A 25373-nucleotide genomic window follows, 5' to 3' on the forward strand; every position below is an offset into this window, starting at 1 on the left:
AGCACTACCTTTTTTCCCACTTATCGATGCATGTACTGTACTGCAATCGTCATATACGTGCATAACTGATGTAAATAATGCATTTGTAACAGGCTCTATAGTCTCCCCGCTTGCTCACAGCTTCGGTACAGGTAGGGAGACGGTATTGCTGTTCAGGACGTGCTGACAGGCGCATGCGTGAGCTGCCGTTTGCCTATTGGGCGACATGTACTTACTCGCGAGTGTACTTAAAGTGAGTGTACTTAAAGCGGGGTATGCCTGTATGGTATGAATATACCATTCGTTATAATATACCTGCCATTTTTCATTTTGCCTGTGTCTGCTGCCTCCGTTCTGCCGCCCTGCTTCTCCTTCAGAATCCAGCGTCAAATGACGCCGCGGATGTCACCGACGTGACGTCGCACGGTAATGCGACGTAATGATGTCACGTGATGCCGCGACGTCACGGTTGCCATGGCAACGAGACGCCGTGTGGCGTCCGCGGTGTCATTTGACGCTCAATTTTGAAGGGGAAGCAGGGCGGCAGAACGGAGGCGGCCGGCACAGGTAAGTAAGTCCCCTCCCATTAGATCCGATAGGCCGGAGAGCGCGAAAAATGCAAATGGGGACAGACATTTTTGCCGCCCCAAAATGTTGCTGCATTAAGCCCGGGCCTAATGGGAAATGTGACACTGCTGTGAATGCCAGCACAACTGCAGAAGGAATCTGCTACCTACCAGGAATCAGGCAGCGGCTGCCCACAGCTCTTATATTCTCCATTATATATAAACTATCTTTGAATTTGCCATCCTTGTGGTTCAGAGAAGGCTGCACAGGACCTGCACATTCGTAATGTGTGGCATTTCCAACTCTAAGTATGGACAAGCATGTCCTAAGTCATTCAAATGTCTAAATCTCGAATTAATGTTCTAGAATTGATGTTAATCAGTCGTTCTAAATCTGCAGACATGGGCATTGTTGGTTACTTTTGTAACAATGTTACAGAACATCATTTTCAGAAACCTCATGGGGGTGTCATGTTTCATGCAAACAAGACTCTGGTGCCACTGGGTTTTTTTTTCCGAATGGGATCTGTCCATTGTTTTACATGACGAAAGCAGGACGGGTAGCCGTGTTGGTCCTTTATTCCACGTAGTAAAATAACAGGAGAGGGAGTAAGTGGTATGATACCTTTTATTGGACCAACAAGTAGTCGATACGTTACAGGCTTTAAAACTTCTTAGGGTTCTTCTTTTGCTTTTACTTGTTGGTCCAGTAAAAGGTTATCATACCACCTACTACCTCTCCGTCCTTTCTTATTTTACATACAGGGTGAAGAAACCTCCAGCAGCTGCTCTGGGGTTTTAGCAGTGTTTATCCTCTTTAGTGAACGTGTGGGATAATAAGTTATCCTACTAGATAGAGGCGATCCCATTGAGTTTTGTACGGTGCTTTTCCTGTTGTAGAAAGAATTGCAAATAGTATTTCATACAGTATGTGAGCATAATCAACATGTTTAGTAAAATCTGCAACAAAAAAGTGAGCAAGTATGTATGCTGTAATTTTTTTCTCTATATTTGTATCAATTTAAATGTATTCTTCGATTTTAAAGTGCGTGTGTTTCTTTTATTTCCTTCTAGCACTGGCATACGCCTGCATGTCTGCTTTTATACCCAAGTACCTGTATAATTTCTTTTTGAAGGACAATTCCCATGTTATTCAAGGTAAGTTGAACTTATTTGAACTGCAATAGTTTCTGAATATATTGTTCTCCTATTTCAAAGGGCAGATGACAGAAGCAGTGGTTTTTAATATTAATATAGAGTATACATTATGTTGCAATACTATCTATTCCCAAGTGTAGTGTACATGATGTACTACTGCTAAAAAAAGAATACATGAGATTTCTTAGGATTGCTGTGTCTTGATAGCTATGACTAATTTTTCTTTACCTTGTAAAATACTAAGGGGATTTTTCAGTGTGTAGGTTAGATTTACATATACAACTCTGCTTTTAATAAAATGCATCGTTCAACTACTGTGCTGCGTGGTTTCCTGTAATAACTTGTGGTCGTCTTCTGTATAATCTTGTGGAGTAGGGAAAAAGCCACAGAAGTTATGCTGCTGTTCTCATTCTGGTATTTTCACACACATTCTGTAGTCTCGTCCGCCTCAATAAAGCATCTAGACAATATTGTTTAGCTACGATATACAAACATGGTTGTGTAGCCTGAATCGTTTATTTCTAATAAGCAATAAAACAGACACAAAACGTTGGGATTGTCCCCGCGTGCATGCTGCCACTGTATAAAAATACAGGAAATTCCATGATCCATCGCTGTGTAATATATGTAAGCCAGAAGGGGTTTAGCCCACCGTGACTATTTTACACAAGTATACACACCCACACGTCTCATGCACATATGGTATACACAGAAAAGCATACACATGCACACACGCATGCGAACACATTTGTATTTCTGGGAACGAGTATGGCTTCTTTAAACAGCTCAATGCATTTGTAGGTTTTCCTAAACACAGCAGCACGGCAACACTCTGCCTGGCATGTAGGTTTTTCACATTTAGAGACTCGACTTGTCTGAAGACGGCTTGAGGACTTGACTGGATGTCATAATTGCAGTCATTAAGATGGAGGTTCAAGTAATAACATTTCACTGTTCATTGACTTAATGTAAATCCATGTGCAGACAGTTATCACTGCAATGCCAAAGAAGCATAGCATGTCCTAAGTGCCCTTTAATAACATTAATAGCTTAACTCTGACAGAGGTTGTTGAGGACCATCATTTATCTCCGAAGCAGGCTGCTAATTGCATGGAAAAGTTCTACGATGTGGAACCATTTCCTTTTACAAAATAGGCATGGAGGTTGGTGTTTTCTTTGCAGAGAAAGAGAGGGGGGGAAAGATATTAAAAGATGATCCACACTGATTCCTGTGGTAATAATGCATGTACATTGCAGCGGTAGCAGGCTTCATTGTTCTCTTGTAGTGGGATATGTTGTAATATTCAGCAATAGGGAAAGTCTGCGTTAAAACAAGATGTGTTTTCTCAGGGAGCCATGAAGTCTGCTACAGCTGTACATAAAAATGTAGACCCTTTCCCACCATGATAGATACTCTGTACGTAGAGATCAGAAAAGCATGTTGCCAAATTTTAGGATACTTGGTATTCAGCTTGGACACGTGTATAAAAAGGTATGAAATTGCAGATATTGTGTTAACCAACTTGAAGATTTTTAGCAGACCAAAATAAAAACTGTTACTTTACTAGTTTGTGTATGCATTAAGACGAGTGTAATGTATATCTTTCCTTAGCTAGAGAGTAAATATAATGTATACAATAATATACAAAACAGTCAAAGCACAGTACCTGGCTATTCTCATTTATATTTTTATTATCTTCTATCTTCTATATATCTATATTTTTGAAACCATTGTCCGTGTCTAGGGGCAATCTGATTGGTCCGTCGGTCTGTCACTCAGCCTCCGGCCAATCAGATTGCTCCCTTGGCCCGCCCGCCCCCGCACACCTCTCATTGGTCACACTCACCAGCCACTGACACCACTACCCACGGGCATCGCCGCACGCTCCTCGGTGCCACCGCCTCACCTCTCCCCACTCCCCCTCACAGCAAATCCCAGCCTCCCCGGCGCCTCCAGCAACACTACCCACGAGCAGAGGCGCCCGCTCCTCGGCGCCGCCGCCTCACCTGCAGGAGGGACCCCCCACATGCCTTCTGCAGCTCTCCGGGCTCAGCTCTCCGTGCAGCTCCCCCCCCTCTCTCACTCCCCATGCCGTCTGTGCTCTCCGTGCAGCTCCCCCCCCTCTCTCCCTCCACATGCCCTCTGTGCTCTACGTCCGGCTCCCATCCGATCCCCGCCCCTCCCTAGCAGATGACTTGAGCTGGGGTGCGACTCCCCCGGGCTGCAGCAGGAAGCCGCTGCCGGCTGTATGCTGTAAGGTAAGCAGCTCCCCCCCACACACATTCCCTCCTCTCCGGCTTCATCCCTCCGTCCCTCCTCCAACACACACATATACACACACATGTAGACACACACACACACATATGTAGACACACACACACACATGTAGACACACACACATGTAGACACACACACATATGTAGACACACACACATGTACACACACACACACACACGTAGACACACACACACATATGTAGACACACACACAAACACACGTAGACACACACACACGTAGACACACACACACATGTAGACACACACATACACACACACACACGTAAACACACACATGTAGACACACACACATGTCGACACACACACACGCACACACACACACACACACACACACACAAACACACAATGTACACACACACACATGTAGACACACACATACACTCACACACATGTAGACACACACACATGTAGACACACACATACACTCACACACATGTAGACACACACACATGTAGACACACACACACACATGTAGACACACACACACATGTCGACACACACACACACACATGCACACACACGCACACACACATGCACACACACACATGGACACACACACACATGTCGACACACACACACATGCACACACACGCACACACACATGCACACACACACACATGTAGACACACACATATGTAGAAACACACACACACACGTAGACACACACACACACACGTAGACACACACGTACACACGTACACACACTCGTGTACACACGCACACGTATACACACGCACATGTGTATACACGCACATGTATATACACGCACACACGTGTATGCACGCACACACACACACACTATATATATATTATATATATATATATATATATATATATATATATAATCACACAGACGGAGGCACACACACGGTATCCCCAGCACCACCACATCAGCACACCGGTATCCTCGGCCCCCCGCCATTCCCAGCCCCCATCAACCACACATCAGCACCTTCGCACCTCCCCCATCGCCACACCCACATCAGCACCCCCACATCCGCACCCCCACATCAACACCCCCACATCAATACCAAACCCTCCCAAATCTGCACCCCGATACAATCACCATCAGTACAGCCACAGCAGCAGTACCACCGCACACCGCCATGGGCCGCGTGGACCACTCCCCACCCAACCACCAAAATGCCACCCCCACACCACAAACATCCCGGGCAACGCCGGGGCTCTCAGCTAGTATATATATATATATGTATTTTTCTGATATACCCTACTGCATTTAATTATTATGCAACAAAATGATAAGCCAGACAAAAATAAGATCGCCACACACATCAGTTAACAAAGTCCCAATAATTAATGACACAAAAGCTGTATGAGCTATGCTTTGTGTATGTAATGTATGTAATGTAACCCAAGCCATATTTGAGGACAATATATTGATGTAGTTCTTTCAGTCTTGCAATGACTTGATGTGTCTGTCTTCTCCTCTAGCTGTCTGTACGTTATTATAAAAGAATGAGATCCTCTCTCTGGGTTACACATCATTGGCACAAACACCAAGCCACGTGTTTATTTTCAAAGAATATCTTGCTGTCCTTGTTCTATGTACTATTATTTCATAAATATATTAGTCCGTCAGTCCTGGTGACAATCCAAAACACAATTGTTTTTGTTGTTTTTTGTAAAAATAATTTAAAGGGGAAGATTCACTAAGGCCCAATGCAGGGTATCGCACCCCAGTCCAGCGTTACCAACGTAGATGTCAGATCGGGGCGCCATACCCTGCATTGGAGCTTAAGAGAATAGCGGGCAAAGTTCACGTGAAGGGATCCAGGATCCTGGAGAAGTGCAGGTCTGTCCAGGGTTGTGATATCTTTGGATATAAATATAGTGTACATAGCCTCACAGGTATGAAGATGCTCTGTGCACTTGAATTTCATCTACAGTATGAAAAGAAACCTGTAGAGGGCTACCATATCCCAAAAAAACTTTTGCAAAGGGGAGCTCAACCAATAGGTTATTTATACAACAGCCTATATATATATATTTATATATATATATATATATATATATATATATATATATATATATATATATATATATATATATATCAATCGTAGTATCGCATTGATTAAGTACCTCTGGCTTAGAGTCCCAAAGCCAATGAATAACACCGGTAACGAGAAACTTTCACTGGAAGCAATGATGTCCGTCACCTCAAGCTATTCAGTGGAGATAATACAAGTTTAGTAAATCTTGACGTTACTTTACTATCTGTTTGTTATATCAAGCAATACTCATCACTGATCACAGCGCAGACACAGTAAGCCGACTGTATTTATAACTCGCAGGGCCGCCAACAGGGGGGGTCTGCCGGGGTTGGCGTCCCGGGCCCCGTGAGTCAGGCGGACCGGCCGCCCGGGCCCCCTGCGTGCCAGTTTTATATATAAAAAAAAGTCTGGAAAAAACAATGCCGGCGATTCCCTGTGCGCATTCACAGAGCCGAAGTCTCGGCGCACATGCACACGGTACATTGCCTGCTGCCTGTGGGCCTGCTCCCAACGAGGGACGGAGGGAAAGACCGTTGCGAGCCCACATGCTCCAACCCAGCTGCCGCAGGCAGCAGCCGCAGAATCAGCCACCAGTCTCGCCGCCCACCCTTGCGCGCACCCCCCGAGCCTACCTTGCGTCTGGCAAGCAAGGAAGCAGGAAGCAACACCCAGTCTGTCACTCACCCAGTCTGTCACTCACCCAGTCTGTCACTCACCCAGTCTGTCACTCACCCAGTCAGTCACTCACCCAGTCAGTCACTCGCGCAGTCAGTCACTCGCCCAGTCAGTCACTCGCCCAGTCAGTCACTCGCCCAGTCAGTCACTCGCCCAGTCAGTCACTCGCCCAGTCAGTCACTCGCCCAGTCAGTCACTCACCCAGTCAGTCACTCACCCAGTCAGTCACTCACCCAGTCAGTCACTCACCCAGTCAGTCACTCACCCAGTCAGTCACTCACCCAGTCAGTCACTCACCCAGTCTGTCACTCACCCAGTCTGTCACTCACCCACCCAGTCTGTCACTCACCCACCCAGTCTGTCACTCACTCACCCAGTCTGTCACTCACTCACCCATCTGTCACTCACTCACCCATCTGTCACTCACTCACCCAGTCTGTCACTCACTCACCCAGTCTGTCACTCACTCACCCAGTCACTCACTCACCCAGTCACTCACTCACCCAGTCACTCACTCACCCAGTCACTCACTCACCCAGTCACTCACTCACCCAGTCACTCACTCACCCAGTCACTCACTCACCCAGGCAGTCACTCACCCAGGCAGTCACTCACCCGGCAGTCACTCACCCAGGCAGTCACTCACCCAGGCAGTCACTCACTCAGGCAGTCACTCACTCAGGCAGTCAGTCAGTCACTCACTCAGGCAGTCAGTCAGTCACTCATCCACCCAGTCAGTCAGTCACTCATCCACCCAGTCAGTCAGTCACTCATCCACCCAGTCAGTCAGTCACTCATCCACCCAGTCAGTCAGTCACTCATCCACCCAGTCAGTCAGTCACTCATCCACCCAGTCACTCAGTCAGTCACTCACCCAGTCACTCAGTCACTCACCCACCCAGGCAGTCACCCACCCAGGCAGTCACTCACCCACCGAGTCACTCACCCAGTCAGTCACTCACCCAGTCAGTCACTCACCCAGTCAGTCACTCACCCAGTCAGTCAGTCACTCAGTCACCCACCCAGTAAGTCACCCACCCACCCAGTCACTCAGTCACCCACCCAGTCAGTCAGTCACTCACCCACCCAGTCAGTCAGTCACCCACCCAGTCAGTCACTCACCCACCCAGTCACCCACCCAGTCAGTCACTCACCCACCCAGTCAGTCACTCACCCACCCAGTCAGTCACTCACCCACCCATCCAGTCACTCACCCACCCAGTCAGTCACCCACCCAGTCAGTCACCTATCTTTTGTTTTACAGATTGCATTGTAATGTTTTTTTCCATATTACAATAAGAAGAAAACAGTCAAGTAAAAGTTGCGCACTAAAAAATATTTTTTCGTGGTTGGTGTGCTAGGGATTCATGATGGGGGGGTGGGGGGGCTGCTCCTTTCATTTGTCCTGGGCCCCATGATTTCTGTTGGCGGCCCTGCTAGCTCGGAAACTGGAATATAATATTTGTTGCTAACTGATAGTTGTACTGTACAAAAAAAAAATAGCCCATATCTGTATCCCCTGTTAATGTCCGGATAGACATTAAGAAATATTGCAGTTATTGTTCCCAATTGTTTGCAGCTACAATTACAGATAGTTAGAGTAATATGTTCAAGTGCTTGTGTTAGTGAATACGATGAGTGTATTAGTATTTCTTTCCCTTTGGTGACCACTGCCTGCAACAATTCTGTCATTTCAGAGTATCTGACTGTGTTCTCCCAGATGATTGCATTTCATGACCCGGAGCTGAGCAACCATCTCAATGAGATTGGCTTTATTCCAGATGTGAGTACCCGAGGCCCTTGTAAATGCAGTTTAATGGAGCTAAAAGGACAAGGGAGAAGGGGCAAGTCTAATTTGCCATTTTCACAATCTCCCGAACAGCTAAAAGATGGAAATTAGATTAGCCACAGATTCTCAGTTTTGATAAGAGCCCTTGTGAAAAAAATGTTATAATAAACTGAGCAGTTTGGCAAATGTCATGCTGATAAATAAATCTCTTGCAAGGGCCAATTAGAGTTCCATGCGATGAAACACGCATGTGACGGAATTCTCCATACTGTGCATCTCCTGTGGTGCAAGCATCCGTTTACTCATTGCCACAAGATGCAGACTTAAATAGCAATGTAAAATGCAGTACGTGTGTCTTGCTTGGGCACTGTCTTCTGTGCTTAGCATTTCAAGATTGTGTTATTTGTCAAGCAAAAGTACACGCAGCACAATTACTGTAAGATAGAGGTTTACCGAAATGTCTGTAAAATTGAAGAAGCTAATAAGTCACATACTTCTGGCATATGGTTAAAATCTGGTGGGAAAAAAATCAATTAAAATATAATAATCCTGTTTCTTTTAGTGGTATTTATTGTTTCTTGATAACTCTCTCTTTTGTTTTTCTGGGAGAATTCAGTTAACCTCTTTTAGGGTCAGATTTCCTAAATAGTGCTAAACCTTAAGTCCCATTTTTAGTACACAAAGGCTTGGCACCCTTTAATAATTCTAGACCTTATTGCTTTCTTATTCTTATCAAGAGCCAGAATTTATTTCTCTGAGTATTTTGCAACATTTACTGTATTTTAGTCTTTGACTCTCACCATAGACCACTATTGATCCCCATATAGATTTGTGCTGGACCACCAGCTACCAGCTACATTGAGTGATCCATCTCAGTTGAATGACCGTGTTTGGGGCTTTGTGCGATCGTGTTTGGAAGGGGCTTCCTGAATGGCAAAATAAATATCTGTTCTCAAGCTTTTCATCCTTAACATTTTGTCTCTCGCTCTGTCCAGAACATGCAAATGTGCTTCTAGATAAAACCAGAGACAGAACATGAAACACAGACAGAGCTCAATGCACATCCAGTGAAACCTGTACACGGTACAGTGCCTAAATATATATGTATAGATATCTATTAAATAAAATGGCCTTTTAGTTTAACATTTTGGCCAAAGTGTTGTAAGCCCCTGAGCCACTACACGGCAGACCACATCTCAAGGGTCCCTAACACTAATATAAATTCTTAATAACCTGTGCATTACCAGGAAGAATGATTTATAATAAATCTGTCAAAATTAGTTGCATAGTTCTAAGTCTGATTGAAGCTTTTATTAACCTGTACATTACCAGGAAAAGCACTCTGTATTAGATTTGTCACAATCACACTGCAAGCAGGCAAGTTCCCCTGAGAGTGGGAGATGCTATGGAGTGAGCTTTTAACCATTTAAATGTGGGAGGGGGTGAGCTTCAACAAGATAGGAAGAGCCACCTTCCAATCAGCTAAGACCAGCTGAACAAGATTTGTTAAACATACAGGACACCTGCAAGCTCATTTTAAACCCTAAAAAATAACCACAACATATATATAAGCATATAGGTGTCACAGAGGAGTGCTACTGAGCATGGCGATATATATTTAAAACTAGAGACAACATGAAACACAGACAGAGCTCAGTGCACATCCAGTGAAACCTATACACGGTACAGTGCCTAAATATATATGTATAGATATCTATTAAATAAAATGGTCTTTTAGTTTAACATTTTGGCCAAATTGTTGTAAGCCCCTGAGCCACTACACGGCAGACCACATCTCAAGGGTCCCTAACACTAATATAAATTCTTAATAATCTATGCATTACCAGGAAGAATGATTTATAATAAATCTGTCAAAATTAGTTGCATAGTTAATTTGGGGGTTTAATATGAGCTTGCAGGTGTCCTGTATGTTTTACAAATCTTGTTCAGCTGGTCTTAGCTGATTGGAAGGTGGCTCTTCCTATCTTGTTGAAGCTCACCCCCTCCCACATTTAAATTGTTAAAAGCTCACTCCATAGCATCTCCCACTCTCAGGGGAACTTGCCTGCTTGCAGTGTGATTGTGACAAATCTAATACAGAGTGCTTTTCCTGGTAATGTACAGGTTAATAAAAGCTTCAATCAGACTTAGAACTATGCAACTAATTTTGACAGATTTATTATAAATCATTCTTCCTGGTAATGCACAGGTTATTAAGAATTTATATTAGTATTAGGGGCCCTTGAGATGTGGTCTGCCATGTAGTGGCTCAGGGGCTTACAACACTTTGGCCAAAATGTTAAACTAAAATACCATTTTATTTAATAGATATCTATACATATATATTTAGGCACTGTACCGTGTATAAGTTTCACTGGATGTGCACTGAGCTCTGTCTGTGTTTCATGTTCTGTCTCTGGTTTTAAATATATATCGCCATGCTCAGTAGCACTCCTCTGTGACACCTATATGCTTATATATATATGTTGTGGTTATTTTGGGGGTTCAATATGAGCTTGCAGGTGTCCTGTATGTTTTACAAATGTGCTTCTAGACCGTAAGATTTTAACCCCCAACCAACCAATATGTGTTTGATTTAAAAAAAAAAAAATAGAAGAATCTTGACCGCAATTACAGCTACTAGTCATAGTTTCTGCCCCTGACACTTGTACACATCACCAGTGAAACACCTATGATTGTTGGTTATTACTGTCGAGATTATTTTAACACAATCAGCCATGACATTTTATGTTGTCGTGTTATTTTAAGGAAAATGAGCTAGACACGGAGCGTGGAGATGCTCTGTCATTATGCAGTACAAGCATCTATATAAACAGACCTACCTGCTTTCCCAGGCATTTCATAAACCACAACCTGTCCAGCATTTAACAGCTACCGTACCATCCCATCCTGCATTGTATCCTTCCTTGTGTTTGATCTCGTTTATAACCTTAATGTTTTCTTCTTTTTCCCTTTTTGTAACTGGGAAGTGCTTTAAGTCCCATTGGGAGAAAAGCGCTATATAAATAAAGTTGTTATTATTATTATTATCTTAGTCTTGCTGCATTACTGCTGCTTTTTTGTGCTAGTCGTAGCAAGAGGCAGAAACAGAAACGGCGTACTCCTGCCATGGTGATTATGAGCACACGAGGAGGGCTTTATAATGTAACCGGATGTCAAGGCCATTTTGGGAATTAGTCGCAAATCATTAGGCAGAAAATGTTGTTGTTTTATTAAGACACGTACACATTTTCTTGTCCTTTCACGCCCCATTTCTCTGTTGTCCTGGTTTCAAACCAAGCACCATTAGAGTAAAATACAGCTATGACAAAACAGAGCCGCACAAGGACTGTGGGATGATATTCCCTCACCCAAATGATGCTGAGTGTTAGGGGCTATCATAATGCACTTTACCAAAAAGGAATCTTTCATAATCATACTGCACATCATGCGGAGTGCTTAGTGCTAGATTATTGACTTATTTGGGCAGTTTACACAATAATGTGTATAAACATTGGGTCTACTGTAGGGGCAGTCCTGCGCTGTGATATATTAGAGGAGCAGTTCCCCCTGGTCGGTTCTTTTATATTTAATCCTCATTTATATTACAGTACACGATGGGAACCAAGGAGCAAAACACTGCTATTTTCAGCTCCCAGATACTTACAGATGAAGTTAATGGCTGCCAAATTGCGGGCTAATAGGAAGCCGCAGCAATGGTTGTAGCTTCCTATTGGGTGGCCTTTTAAATCCCTTTTTAGAACCAGAAAATACTACTGGAAACTGCCCCAGTAAGTATCTCAAGTAGCGGAACTAAAAATAGTGTAGTTCAACTCGGCAGGACCTAACCGCCCCCCCCCCCCTCCCCACCCTGGTTCCAATAATGGAAGAAACATGAGGGTTAGGCCGAGGCCATGCTAGGCGCGCGACCGAGTGCGTGATGTCACGCGCGCCTGCCGCAGAGACGATTTGTGGCCATGGGGGAGACGCAATGGGGAGGTGTTGCGGAGGCGTGTCCGTGATGTCACGTGAGCGCTTCACCCTCGTAGGCTGAACCACGCGCATGACGCGGCTGTTGGACGACAAAATCAAAAGATTTTGTCTGCTCGGCAAACGCGCTTCGTCGCGCGCTCTATGGGCTCCCTCATAGAGGCATGGCCTTTTGGTCGCGCGTGCGGTTGCGCTAAGCATGGACGCGGCCTCGGGCATGGTCAGCGCTTAGGCGCTGACCCGTGCTGAGGCGCGCTGCTGCTCGGCAGTGAGCCCCTGCAGCCGCAATGAGAGCGGCTTTAGCAGGAGCTCGCACACGCTTCCGCAAGCGTGCGGAAGCTTAGGTCTTAGAACATTTTTAGATTTTCGCGCTCATGGCAGCGCAGGGCCGGTCACGTGAGCGGTTCGCCCAATGAGTGCAAACCAGCTCCGTGATGTCACAGCCCCCCCCCCCCCCGACACGCTCCCGGAAAGCACGCGGTCTAAGGCCAGGGAAAGCAACCGCTTTCCCTCAGCCCCAGCGCGCCTCCGCCTGGCTGGATTCGCCCTGGACGCAGCTTTGGAAAGGATGGATTGCTCCATTAAGGAGTTTAAATCAAGTGAAAGTCCTCTGTTGTACACCTACACTGCCATTTAAAAAATCCGAATGTGATCATGCGTTTTCTAAGACAAACATGAATCATAGAATTCGTGATTCTCATCAACATTCTTTTTCTTGCATGCTGGGAAAGAGTTAAACAATAAGTCATTCTGGTAAAAGTTGGTAGTACAGTTTGCAGTATTAGTTCCCATGTTGTCTGAAAGTATGAGAATATAAGCACTCCACAAAGTGTTTGCTGGTGACTAAGGGCACTGATTGTATATGTGATGTGAAAGATAATTCAGTGCTTTACTGTATATCTGTAGTGCAAAAGCAAGGGGCATCATCCCTGTCTTTAACTTGTGTGATCGCACATATGTTATTGCAATTCCGTATTTTAATGTTTTGTGCAGACTGCTAGTGCAGGAAAAGAGATAATATGACAGATTTGTATTCCCAGACAAGATGGTCAGTGTCCGACCACGGTAACACATGAGCATGCTGTTAATGGGGTCTGAACCTGATTTTGGTGCTTGAGCACTAATCCTGTATCAGTAAACCCTGATTAATCTTTCATCACCCAAACGCTGCGTCTCGCTGCAGGAAGGATTGTGTTTCTTGGCAACCTTCCATTCGCTCAGGGTCAGTAAGAAGCCCTCAGAATATTAAAGGCTGCTAAAGCCACAAACATCTTGAATATCGGATGCTGACCTACATGTTTGCTTGAAAGGAAGGACGGAAGGCATCAAATTGCAGGTATTTCTTTTATTTTGCAGCAACAATATAGGCTTCTGTTTTTAAGCCACCCAGTGCTTGATTGTCCCATGAAACATTGTTGAGCTATTTATTGCATTGCATTCCTATCTAACAATGCTGATCATTTCGTTAACCTCTTGCCTGTTGGAAAGTCCAGCAGTGCCAAAGCGCTAATGCATGACCCTCAGACAGTGAAAGGGTAAAAAAGTTTTTTTATTTTATTTTTTTTATTTAATGCCATCTATGAATGCAGCATTTTATTAATGGAGCATGTCATATTTGTGAAAATGGTAGCCACATACAGTACATTCACATTTGAAAAACTTTTTTCGTATGTTACTCATCTTCTACAGTCTCTGCTTGGGCTATTTTCATAAGCGAGTGTGTTACTTTTGATCATGTTGGCAAGTTGGTAGATGGACAGATTGGGTTCACTCCAAGAACCCTTGTACATATATATTTGAATGTTTTACTTTTAGTCTGTAATCCACAGGTGACTTGTGATGTAGTGATGTCGTGTATCCACCAAACTGTACAGTTGCACTTTGTTGGGAGTAGGAATGGCCATCTAGCTAAGACACTAGCTAGGGAACTTAATTCAACATCCAGTGACCGCACTGTGTGACTTTGGTTTGTTGAGTCATAAATATGACTGTGAGGAGGTCTTCCAGGCTGTAGTTGTTTTAGGCAAAGTTTATTCAGCCATCAACAGCAATGCAGAAACCGTTATGCAAGGATTAGTTAATACAGCTGCTGCGGCCGTTATTCAAACACTTCACGCGTTGTGTACATCGGAATACTCATGTCATGGCGCGGGATGTCTTCCAACCTTCCCGCCTTAAGACAGGAGTGTAGAAAATTGCATTTTAGAGTTCTGTTTTTTAAACACCTTAAATTGACACAGTAGCACAGTAGCACAGTAGCACAGTACTGTACACATTACAATTCATTCATTTCATTGCACCCAAAGAAACAGAATCCATGAAATTCAACAAAGCAATCGCGATAAGTGCGGGTGCCTGGGGCGATTGGCCGCGTTCATGCTGCGTAGAGTACAACAGAGCACACGAAATCGGCGCCGTTTGAATAACGGCCACTGCAGCTGTATGTTAACTCTCATCCTCTATGTACAGTACATACGTACTTACATATATACATACATTGTGTGTGTGTGTGTGTGTGATGAGATATATATATATATATATATCATCTTCAACCCTTATCGATCCACTGCTGGATGAAGACCTCCCCAATGATCTTCTAGGTACTGCAGTTACTTCACAATGTTGCTTCAACAATTTTTCAGAATTCGTCCTCTCATCATACTGTTTGGCCGTTGTCTTGGTCTTTTAATCTCTCCTGGAATCCAGTTTAGTACCATCTTTGTTCAACAATGGTAATTACTTCGTGTTATAGGACCGGCCGACTGCCATTTTAGTTTCTTCATCCTTCTCATGATGTCACAGATGTCTGTTTGGTTTTAAATCTATTTATTAATTTTTCCTGTCTTTTCGGGTAATAACTAGCATACAACTCTCCATTCTTCTTTGCATTGTCTTACGTTTCTGAATGGTCTTCACAATTTAGGGTCCAAGTTTCACATCCATACGTGAGCACAGGCAAACAACACTGGTCAAAAACTTTCCTCTTGATGCACAGTGGAATGTTCCCTTGAAATATTGTCTTGTTTCTTCCAAATGCGTTCCATCCCATCTTCATTCTCCTTTTATTCAAAAGGTTCCCATTGTAAGGAATCCGCTCCTCGGTTTACTGTTTGCCTTACCTTGCAGAGCTGTGCAGTCCTGGAACACTTCCCCTGATATTTACTGCAGCCTGGATTCTCTCACAAAAGCAATACTGCCACACGCCCCTTCTGCCATTGGTTCTCTGACCTTTAAGTACTGCTTTCCCACAATGCTCCCTGCCGAGCATAGTCCTTCCTGGATGTCTCTGTGTTCTGCCATAAGCCTTGTCTTGTCTGTCTCCTTGGTTCCTGAGACCGGCTGCTAGTGTCACGCAGCAGTCTGTTCCTGTGCTGAAGCGGAGTACTCTCCTTGTTGTCTTCAGCTCCCTGGTTCCTGTGACCGGCTGCTAGTCTCATGCAGCGGTCAGTTCCTGTTTCCTGTGCTGAAGCTGAGTACTCTCCTTGTTACTTCAGCTCCTTGTTTCCTGTGACCGGCTGCTATATTCACGCAGCGGTCTGTTCCTGTCGCCTGTGCTGAAGCGGAGGTTTCCCCTGTGTTTCTTCAGCTTCATGGTTCCTGGGGCCTGCTGCTCTTTCCCTATTGCGGAGGCCGTGTCCTGGTTCTTGCGCTGAAACGGAGGATTTCCCACCCCGCACAGGACTCTTGCGCTGAAGCACTGGTTTACCAGTGCAGCTAGGCGGTGTGCTACTCTGGTCTGTCTACCACCTCCTGAGACCAGTACCATGGGCCATGGTCGCCGCACGCGCAGAAGCCACTCCCGCGCTCCTAAGCTGAAGCGGGGCTCTCCTGGCTACCTGTTGCCGAACTCCTGCTTGAACAACGTTTACCCTGATGTCTCCAGTCCTGACCCTGGCGTGTCCACCGACGATGCTGTCTTCTCCTATCCTGATCCTGCTACGTACGACTACGAACTGCGCAATCCGGATCCGCCTGCGCGGTCTAAGGTCGGTGCTTTTACAACCCCACCTCAGCCACGCGGTCCGACCCAGGTTTGTGGCGAGCACAGCCGTGACAGTATGCTCGGCCCCACAAACTCGGACCGCCCTGTGGTGAGGGTTGGTATGTTTCTGTCTGAAATCCTGTCCCGGCCTGTAGACCAGTCCCAGTTTGAAAACCAGTATCTGTGCGAAATACTACCACTGATTGAAGAACAGATTATGTATGAAGGTTTAACCCCGTTGCAAAGACAATGCCGTAACGATCTCATTATTAAGGCTTACTGCCTCAAGGACTTAAAACAGTCTCTGGCCGCTTGTGTTTGCTCCCCTGGTTCCCCTTTAACCTGGGATAATGTGAATCCTATCAAACTTGCCAACGCCCAAGATATACTCTTTGCCTTGGCCTTATCATTGGACATTCCCGTAGTACAACAGGACCCTCTCCTCGCCAGCTACGCTGCCGCTTGGCAGTCCACCTGTGCTGCCAGTCCTGTCGCTAAACCTGGGGACGTATCTCCCTCTCCAGGAAATGACCAAACTGACCCACTATCACTGCCCCCTAACGTAGAAGCTGCCACGGTCCCTAGCCCTGATTGTACACCCGGGTACTCTGACACCAATAATACGTCTACGTTAACCCCTGCTGATCAGTCCTGTGAGGTTCCCCTGGAATATACGTATATTTCTCTAGCCAACACTAAGGCTCTAGTATCCGAGAACAAGTCCCTTTTCCCCTCTATTCCTAACTCTGAATCTCCCTTTTCAGCCCTTGAAGTTTTTCCTGCTTTAACCCCTGCTAGGCAGTTCTGTATGCCTTCCCTGTCAGAAAACGAATTCCTCCTACCTCCACGTACTCAGTTTGAATTTCTAAGTTCTGTTCCCAGGGTCATTCCTGTATTAACCCCTGTGGGGCAGCTCTCTGAGTCCCCTTTGGTAACCCCCTGTTCTCCGCCAGCCATGGTCACGTCCCTAGCTCCAGAGGAAAAATCCCTTGTCTCACCTATTACAGAGGAAAAACTCTCTATGTTCTACTCTCAGGTACTGTCTGCATTAACTCCTGTAAATTTTTGCTGCCTCCAAGCTAATGCCTTCGTTCTAGCCTCAGAGAATGTGTCCCCAAGTCCTACAGCAGAGGTTGCATTAAATGACTTCCCCAAGGTTGTTGAATCCTTAGTTAGTTTTTGCTATAAAACCCCTGCTTCAGCTCAAGTCTCAGCTGCTGTGCCCCCTGAAACTTCGGCTAAAGTTCTGATTCCAGTTAAATATATTCAGTTACCAAGTTTTTCCCTAAGCTTGGTCGCAGAGTTCCCATTCCCGGGTACTTCGCTGAATCAGTCTGTCACCCAGAGAGCAATGATCCCTGCTTCAGTACATAGTCCCCACATCGTGGAATCTGCAGTTATTTCTGGTTTCCCAGACACTCCTTACCAAATACCCACTTCAGAGACCAGTACAGTTATGATTACCCCCCGTGTACTGTCTGTGTTCTCCCCTTCTCAAAGCTTAGGGTTAAAACCGTACAGTGGTCAGTATGCCCCTCCTGGGGTTCATGTGGTGTTCCCAGGAGGGTTTGCTGACACACTGTTTTCACTCAAAAGCGACGCTTTTTCATATGTGCTAGCTAGAAGCCTGCACACAGTTTCCCCTCTCTCTGAAATTTGCCTTGCCGGCCCTGATACTCGGAGAGGTAAAAACCTCCCTTCTGATTCAGAATCTCTTTCTATAGAGGTCGTCCTTGCTGTTAGTTCCCCTGATTTCTCTGCCCATGCAAACCCTCCAGGGATCAGCATATCTGTTGATACCCCCTTAGTACAGTCTGAGACCACCCTGCCTATATTACAAGTCCTGGTGTTTAAATCTGAGCTATTTAGTTTTACTGCCCTTGCTAAATCTCAGTCCCTCAGCACTGCAGCTAAACGTGCTCCAGCAACCGTTGGGTTACTCGGGGTAAAAATTAAAATTCCTGTCTTAAAGGGTACTTTCTCACACATGTCCAGCAAACCTAGAGCCTCAGTGATTGATTCTAAGTCACTTATCACTATATCTGATTTTCTCACTAGTCAAACCCTGACACCCTCACCACTGGCTAGGAGTCCCGTTATCAGAATTTTTGCACTAGTAAACACGCCTAAATCTGTTTTTGTCATGACAAGCACCCCTGTTGTTAGGGCCCTTGCAGTTTTGGATAAGACTCCTTTTACTTCAAAGGTTTCTGCTATTGAGAGTTTCTACGGTTCCAACTTACAGCTTATTGTCTCTTTAACTCCCATCATTACTCTCCCATTACCAGTCACTGATTCCCAGGCACCAGCTCCTGACGCTAGTTCTCCTATCGGTACCACTGCTTTGCGAGATGTTTCTGTTATGGATTCCGAACCTCCAGCTCCGGAGTCAATTCCTTTACTCGCTGCTGTTTTTGTAGTCTCTCAGGTCCCCGTCACTGAAGTACAGACTTCAGCTTCTGAGGTTAGCTCCCCTCCCTCCGCTACCCTTGCTCTGCCTGATTCTCAAGTTTCTGATATTAAAGCCCCAAAGCCTATTCCTACTCCCCAGACAATACTATCTCCCACTGAGGGTTCCCCAGTATTTGGGAGCTCCACTGCTGAGTGCTTCTCTGCCTCTGTGAAACGATGGTTTTCCCCCTCGGAACCTTCTGTTGCCCCTGTTATTTCCTTTGAGTTGGAAATACTCTGTACGTATCCCAAGATTTCGGTCTCTATGCCTGGTTTACTGCTTGCCTTGTCACCTTCCATACCAATACCGGGAAATGCTCCCACCCACCCTATACCCTCGCTGACCACTACCAGGGAGACCTCTGGAGGAGAAGTCCCTCTCAAATTCCTACATGCAGAGGTCAGCCAAGACTTTGTCTGTCCCGAAGGTTGCCCGGGTATATTCGATCAACTATCAAGGCCGCTTATCCTAAATTCTGGTCCCATTACTAAAGACTGGGCTCCCAGTGGGGGTTCTTCTGCCGTTTCTGCTCCGGAACCCTCTGGTTCTTCACAGCCTTGGATTCCCAAGCCATTTCGCGGGGCGAGCCATGTACCAATGATATCTCTACCACCACTCTCATATCCTAGAACAGTACTCACCAAGGAACTACTCGTTTACAGATCCCCTTTCCGCCTAAAAAACTTTAGGAACAACTCTATGTCCCCGAGACCCATGGATGGCCCTGTCTGGCCGCAGTTCTCTCCGGGGGGTGGGGGTACACAAAGGAGTGACCACGAGTCTCTGGACTGTGACTCTAACACCAATCCTAGACGGTTCAGGAACAACTCCTGGTCCCCCAACTCTATGAGTGGTCTTGTTCGCCCGGAGGTCTCACGTGAAGGGGGGGGGGGGGGGTACTGTAAGGAATACGCTCCTCGGTTTACTGTTTGCCTTACCTTGCAGTCCTGGAACACTTCCCCTGATATTTACTGCAGCCTGGATTCTCTCACCAAAGCAATACTGCCACACGCCCCTTCTGCCATTGGTTCTCTGACCTTTAAGTACTGCTTTCCCACAATGCTCCCTGCAGAGCATAGTCCTTCCTGGATGTCTCTGTGTTCTGCCATAAGCCTTGTCTTGTCTGTCTCCTTGGTTCCTGAGACCGGCTGCTAGTGTCACGCAGCGGTCTGTTCCTGTGCTGAAGCGGAGTACTCTCCTTGTTGTCTTCAGCTCCCTGGTTCCTGTGACCGGCTGCTAGTCTCATGCAGCGGTCAGTTCCTGTTTCCTGTGCTGAAGCTGAGTACTCTCCTTGTTACTTCAACTCCTTGTTTCCTGTGACAGGCTGCTATATTCACGCAGCGGTCTGTTCCTGTCGCCTGTGCTGAAGCGGAGGTTTCCCCTGTGTTTCTTCAGCTTCCTGGTTCCTGGGGCCTGCTGCTCTTTCCCTATTGCAGAGGCCGTGTCCTGGTTCCTGCGCTGAAACGGAGGATTTCCCACCCCGCTCAGGACTCTTGCGCTGAAGCACTGGTTTACCAGTGCAGCTAGGCGGTGTGCTACTCTGGTCTGTCTACCACCTCCTGAGACCAGTACCATGGGCCATGGTTGCCGCACGCGCAGAAGCCACTCCCGCGCTCCTAAGCTGAAGCGGGGCTCTCCTGACTACCTGTTGCCGAACTCCTGCTTGAACAACGTTTACCCTGATGTCTCCAGTCCTGACCCTGGCGTGTCCACCGACGATGCTGTCTTCTCCTATCATGATCCTGCTACGTACGACTACGAACTGCGCAATCCGGATCCGCCTGCGCGGTCTAAGGTCGGTGCTTTTACAACCCCACCTCAGCCACGCGGTCCGACCCAGGTTTGTGGCGAGCACAGCCGTGACACCCATCCATTGTTCCTGTACTTGCTGGCGAAGGTAGACCTAGTCTTCAAATTCTTCAAGTTCCATTTAATTAAATATTTGCCAGGTTCACAAATTTGTTGAAGATCACTTTGTTCTTGCTAAGATTCATATATGGCCCATTTTCTTTCTTGCTTCGGCAAGTTCTCTGATTTGCTGCTTGAGGTCGTCTGGACTTGTGGCAAAAATAACAATGTCATCTGCAAATCCTAGGTGACTCGAATATTCACTGTTGATTTTGATTTCTTTTTCTTCACAATCTAATGCATTGAACGATTCTTAACTTGCTTATATCTTCATGTAATCTAATGGTTGATGTGGCGTTTTCGTAAATGTTCCTTAGAATATTAATGTACACTTCTTCAACACTTTGTCTTCTTAATGCATTTAGAGCCACTGAATATAAATAGATCAACTGTATTGCTCTTCATTGTAGCCACTGACTATAAACTGTATTTATATTCAGGTGAATTTTCAGCTTAACATTTTGCTGGCATTCAAGCTTCCATCAGATAATTGTGGGTGATTATAGGGCACCAAGCCTTAAAGCAGCACTCCTGGAGACCTTTGTATTTTCTTTTCTTTAATAGATAGGATTGAAGCAGGGGGTCTCCAGAGCTGAACCGCATTAATTTCAGCTCGAGGGACCCCCTGCTTCCCGAGATACTTACCTCTGTATGGGGTATCAGTATCTCTGTGCTGTTTAAATGTCCCTCATCCCATGGGCCAATAGGAAGTCACAAGGGATGACGTCACGGGATGACGTCACGGCCTGCCGGACATGGAACATTTAAGCCACCTTTATGTTAGCCCAAACCTGCCCAACTGGAGCTGCTACCGGCACCCCTAAGGAGTTAAGCATCTCGGGAAGCGTTGTCCATGGAGCTGAAATCAACGAGGCTCAGCTCCAGAGACGCCCTGCTTCAAACCTAAATTGGGAAGTCCCTGGGTGTGCTGCTTTAAAGGGAGAAATGCAGGAATACTTTGGCAGGTTTTACAGCCAGAAGTCACACAGAGGAAGGTATTTTTTGACTGTAATTATTCCTTGGTAGACTCAAAGCTACTATAAGAGAGAACTGATGAGGCAGAACTACATTAATCAGAGATTGTAGGGGTTAGAAACCAGGGTGGAGTTTTTGCAGTAAGGATCAGTCATTGAGGAAAGTCTAGGAGCGGATGGAGAAGTATTATTAAAGGAGGTTGAAGAGAGCCCAAAGCAGACAAAAGGAGCTGAGAAATTGGCTGAGTAGCACAAGATTTGCTGTGATATATATGATTATGAGCACACTGCATCACATAATCCCTGAGGATCTGTAGACTTGTTTGGAATCGCCACTGAGGATTACAACCGTTTTATCCCATGGGGAGGTGTATTTATTCATGTTGTACCACAGTGGCTGCAGGCTGCATTGCAGAGAAACATAGCATTGAGGCTGCTCCGTTCCTAATTAATCTCCCTATGCACCTGTCCTAATAGTTTCACTTTAATCCCAAAATAATGTTTTACTAAAAAGAGAGGAAAAACAGAAAAGCTTGTATTTGAACTTTTTAGCATACAGATTTTCTTGTTCCAAGTGTATTTTATATAGAGTTGACATTTAGGGCCTAAGACGTGCTGCTGTATAAAACACGTTCTCCTGTATGCTACTGTAGGTGACACCCTACTGCCCCATTCAAGGGAATGCGCTGTGTAGAGACATATTTATTAAGCAGTGTTGCTCCATATGACTGCCAGCATCCCATCCCATTCATATCTCATACAAGGAAGATAGAAATCTTCCTAGTGTCATTGGTTACAAACTGTTATTTATTAGATCATTGTGTAGCATTTTTCTTATACAGTATATTCATTCTGTTTTATTATTCAGTTATTGTTTTATTAATTTAATTTACATATTCAAACCCTTGTTTACTTTTATGTGTTACTTATTTGGTACTTCCATGCTTGAAGCAACGTTACAGCCCATTCACTTGACGCGCTGTAAGGGGCCCTATTTACTAAGCTGGTCCCTTCAGTCAGAATAATAAATCTATTACTAATTTTTGGGGCCTCAGTAGGTCAAAGTCTGGCCCAGCTCATAGGAATAAGCTTTTGGCACTTAACACATGTGTAACTGAGCTTATTGCTATTCCTTGTGCTATCTCCAATTTGAAAACAGTGGCATGAGAGAAGGGAGAAATAGTAGGTTGTATGTACAAACCAAAGTTTCTGAATGTCTCTCTGCTATATCATCCTGGATGGCCCTCCGACGCCTTAAACTCAACATGGCTAAAACAGAGCTCCTCATACTTCCTCCCAAATCTAGCCCTCCTACCTCCTTCCACATTACTGTTGGAACTACAATCATTCACCCAGTAGCCCAAGCACGCTGCCTAGGGGTCACACTCGACTCCTCTCTCACATTCGTTCCTCACATTCAAAACATTTCTAAAACTTGTCGCTTTTTCCTCCGCAATATAACAAAGATGCGCCCTTTCCTCTGTTGCTCGACTGCTAAAACTCTGACTCAGGCCCTCATTCTCTCCCGTCTTGATTACTGTAACCTCCTGCTGTCCGGCCTTCCTGCCTCTCACCTGTCTCCCCTACAATCTATCCTAAATGCTGCTGCCAGAATCACTCTACTCTTTCCTAAATCTGTCTCAGCATCTCCCCTCCTGAAATCCCTCTCCTGGCTTCCAATCAAATCCCGCATCTCACACTCCATTCTTCTCCTCACCTTTAAAGCTTTACACTCTTCTGCCCCTCCTTACATCTCATCCCTAATTTCTCGTTATGCACCATCCAGACTCTTGTGTTCTTCTCAAGGATGTCTTCTTTCTACCCCCTTTGTATCTAAAGCCCTCTCCCGTCTTAAACATTTTCAATGACTGCCCCACACCTCTGGAATGCCCTTCCCCTCAGTACCCGACTAGCACCCTCTCTATCCACCTTTAAGACCCATCTTAAGACACACTTGCTTAAAGAAGCATATTAATAGCACTGTGGATATTCTGAACACGATACATAAAGCTTGGCCCCCTGCAGACGCACTTACCAGAACTCCCTCCTACTGTCTCTGTACGTTCTACCTACCTACCAATTAGACTGTAAGCTCCTCGGGGCAGGGACTCCTCTTCCGAAATGTAACTTTTATGTCTAAAGCACTTATTCCCATGATCTGTTATTTATTTGATTACCACATGTGTTACTACTGTGAAGCGCTATGTACATTAATGGCGCTATATAAATAAAGACATACAATACAATACAATGTTGGTACCAAATCCAGTGGCAGTGTTTTATCTATTAGTTTTCAATCTTCCTGACCGCAACACTGAGCGAACCAATGACCTTGTACGTGCATACTGATGTTATTAACCAACTGGAGCACTCTATAGCAATATTAGGCACATTAAACCCACTCACTCTTAAAGAAGAAATCAATGAGGTTTTGAAAGCTCCTTACACTACAATTTAATCTATGAAGAACTCTGTTGGACCTTTAAAAGACACCACAATGTACTATTAATTCACAACAGTATATGTAATGGCTTTAGCAACTTTGTGAGCAGACACCCATAGGAGCATTTTCCTAAAACCCAAGCATTGGCTTCCCTTTCATTGATTGATTGTGAGAGTCATTAAGAACACCTTCAACATGCTCTCTGTAGAAGAATATATGTCATTTTCTGTGGAATAAAGCCTTTAACATGTTTCGAAGTAATGGATGTGCTGCATTGTAACAGGGACTTATCACTGTTGGAGACAAACTGCCTCTAAACCCAGCAGTGTGCTGGTTAATTGCACACAGGTAATCAACCAGACTCCACCTTGCTGATTAGGACTTTTAGAAAAAGCTGGGCCTGAGAAACAGGAAGGAGATCCCCTCGCTCACAAGGGAGCTGACAGAAGGAAAAGGAGGGAGATTCCTTAGCTCACAAGTGAGCTGACATAAGGAAAAGGAGGGCTGTGTTCTGAGAGCAAGACAAAAGGGGACCAGACCTCTATGCCTGGACCCTCAAGCAGACACGTAGCCGGACACCACTGACTTGAAGGGCCACCTGTGTTAAGGTACCGCTGAGACTTTGGGGTGATAAGATAAGTGGGTAAGGGGCTTCCCCCCCCCCCCCCCAGCCTTGCAGAGAGGGACTGGGGAAGTAAGTTAGCCCTTACACATGGATAGGTGTTTATTGTTTTATGTATATTTTTGTTTGCTGTATTCTTTAAAGGAACAGACACTAAAGTCTTATTTTAATTCCACCTTAAAAACACATACCTTTGCACACATCTTCTACATATGGGGACAGAAGTTTGGTTGAGAGGTGGCCCTTGAAGTTCAAAGGGGCCCCGGGGACTGCCTGTGAAAAATGTTGTGCTTTTGCCTGCATACAGTTCCTGCAAACAGTCTGAGCAACAAAATACGTGCAGAAGTGACCAGATTTAAAGGGCTACACATCCAGACAGCAAAACTACACTGCACTGGAGAACGCCACAACGTCACAGTTTGACTGGGAGGACTGCGACAGACAGTGACCCACACAAGGGACTGATGCTGTGACCGGAGTCTACCCCACCACTTGTGAAAGAAAAGAAAAATGGGATTTTAAAAT

At 45.4% G+C, this 25373-nt stretch overlaps 1 protein-coding gene across 4 annotated transcripts in view; it reads left to right on the top strand.

Moving 5' to 3' along the window:
- The window catches only part of TBCK (TBC1 domain containing kinase), a 245872-nt gene that overhangs the window by 67193 nt on the left and 153306 nt on the right, over positions 1–25373 (top strand). For all 4 annotated transcript variants that reach the window (XM_075608538.1, XM_075608520.1, XM_075608529.1 and 1 more), the window contains exons 19-20: positions 1620–1703; positions 8386–8471. In XM_075608538.1, the coding sequence (XP_075464653.1) occupies positions 1620–1703; positions 8386–8471 (170 nt within the window). The remainder of the gene's footprint in view (positions 1–1619; positions 1704–8385; positions 8472–25373) is intronic.

The sequence above is a fragment of the Ascaphus truei genome, chromosome 1 (assembly GCF_040206685.1).
Source record: "Ascaphus truei isolate aAscTru1 chromosome 1, aAscTru1.hap1, whole genome shotgun sequence".
NCBI lineage: Eukaryota > Metazoa > Chordata > Amphibia > Anura > Ascaphidae > Ascaphus > Ascaphus truei.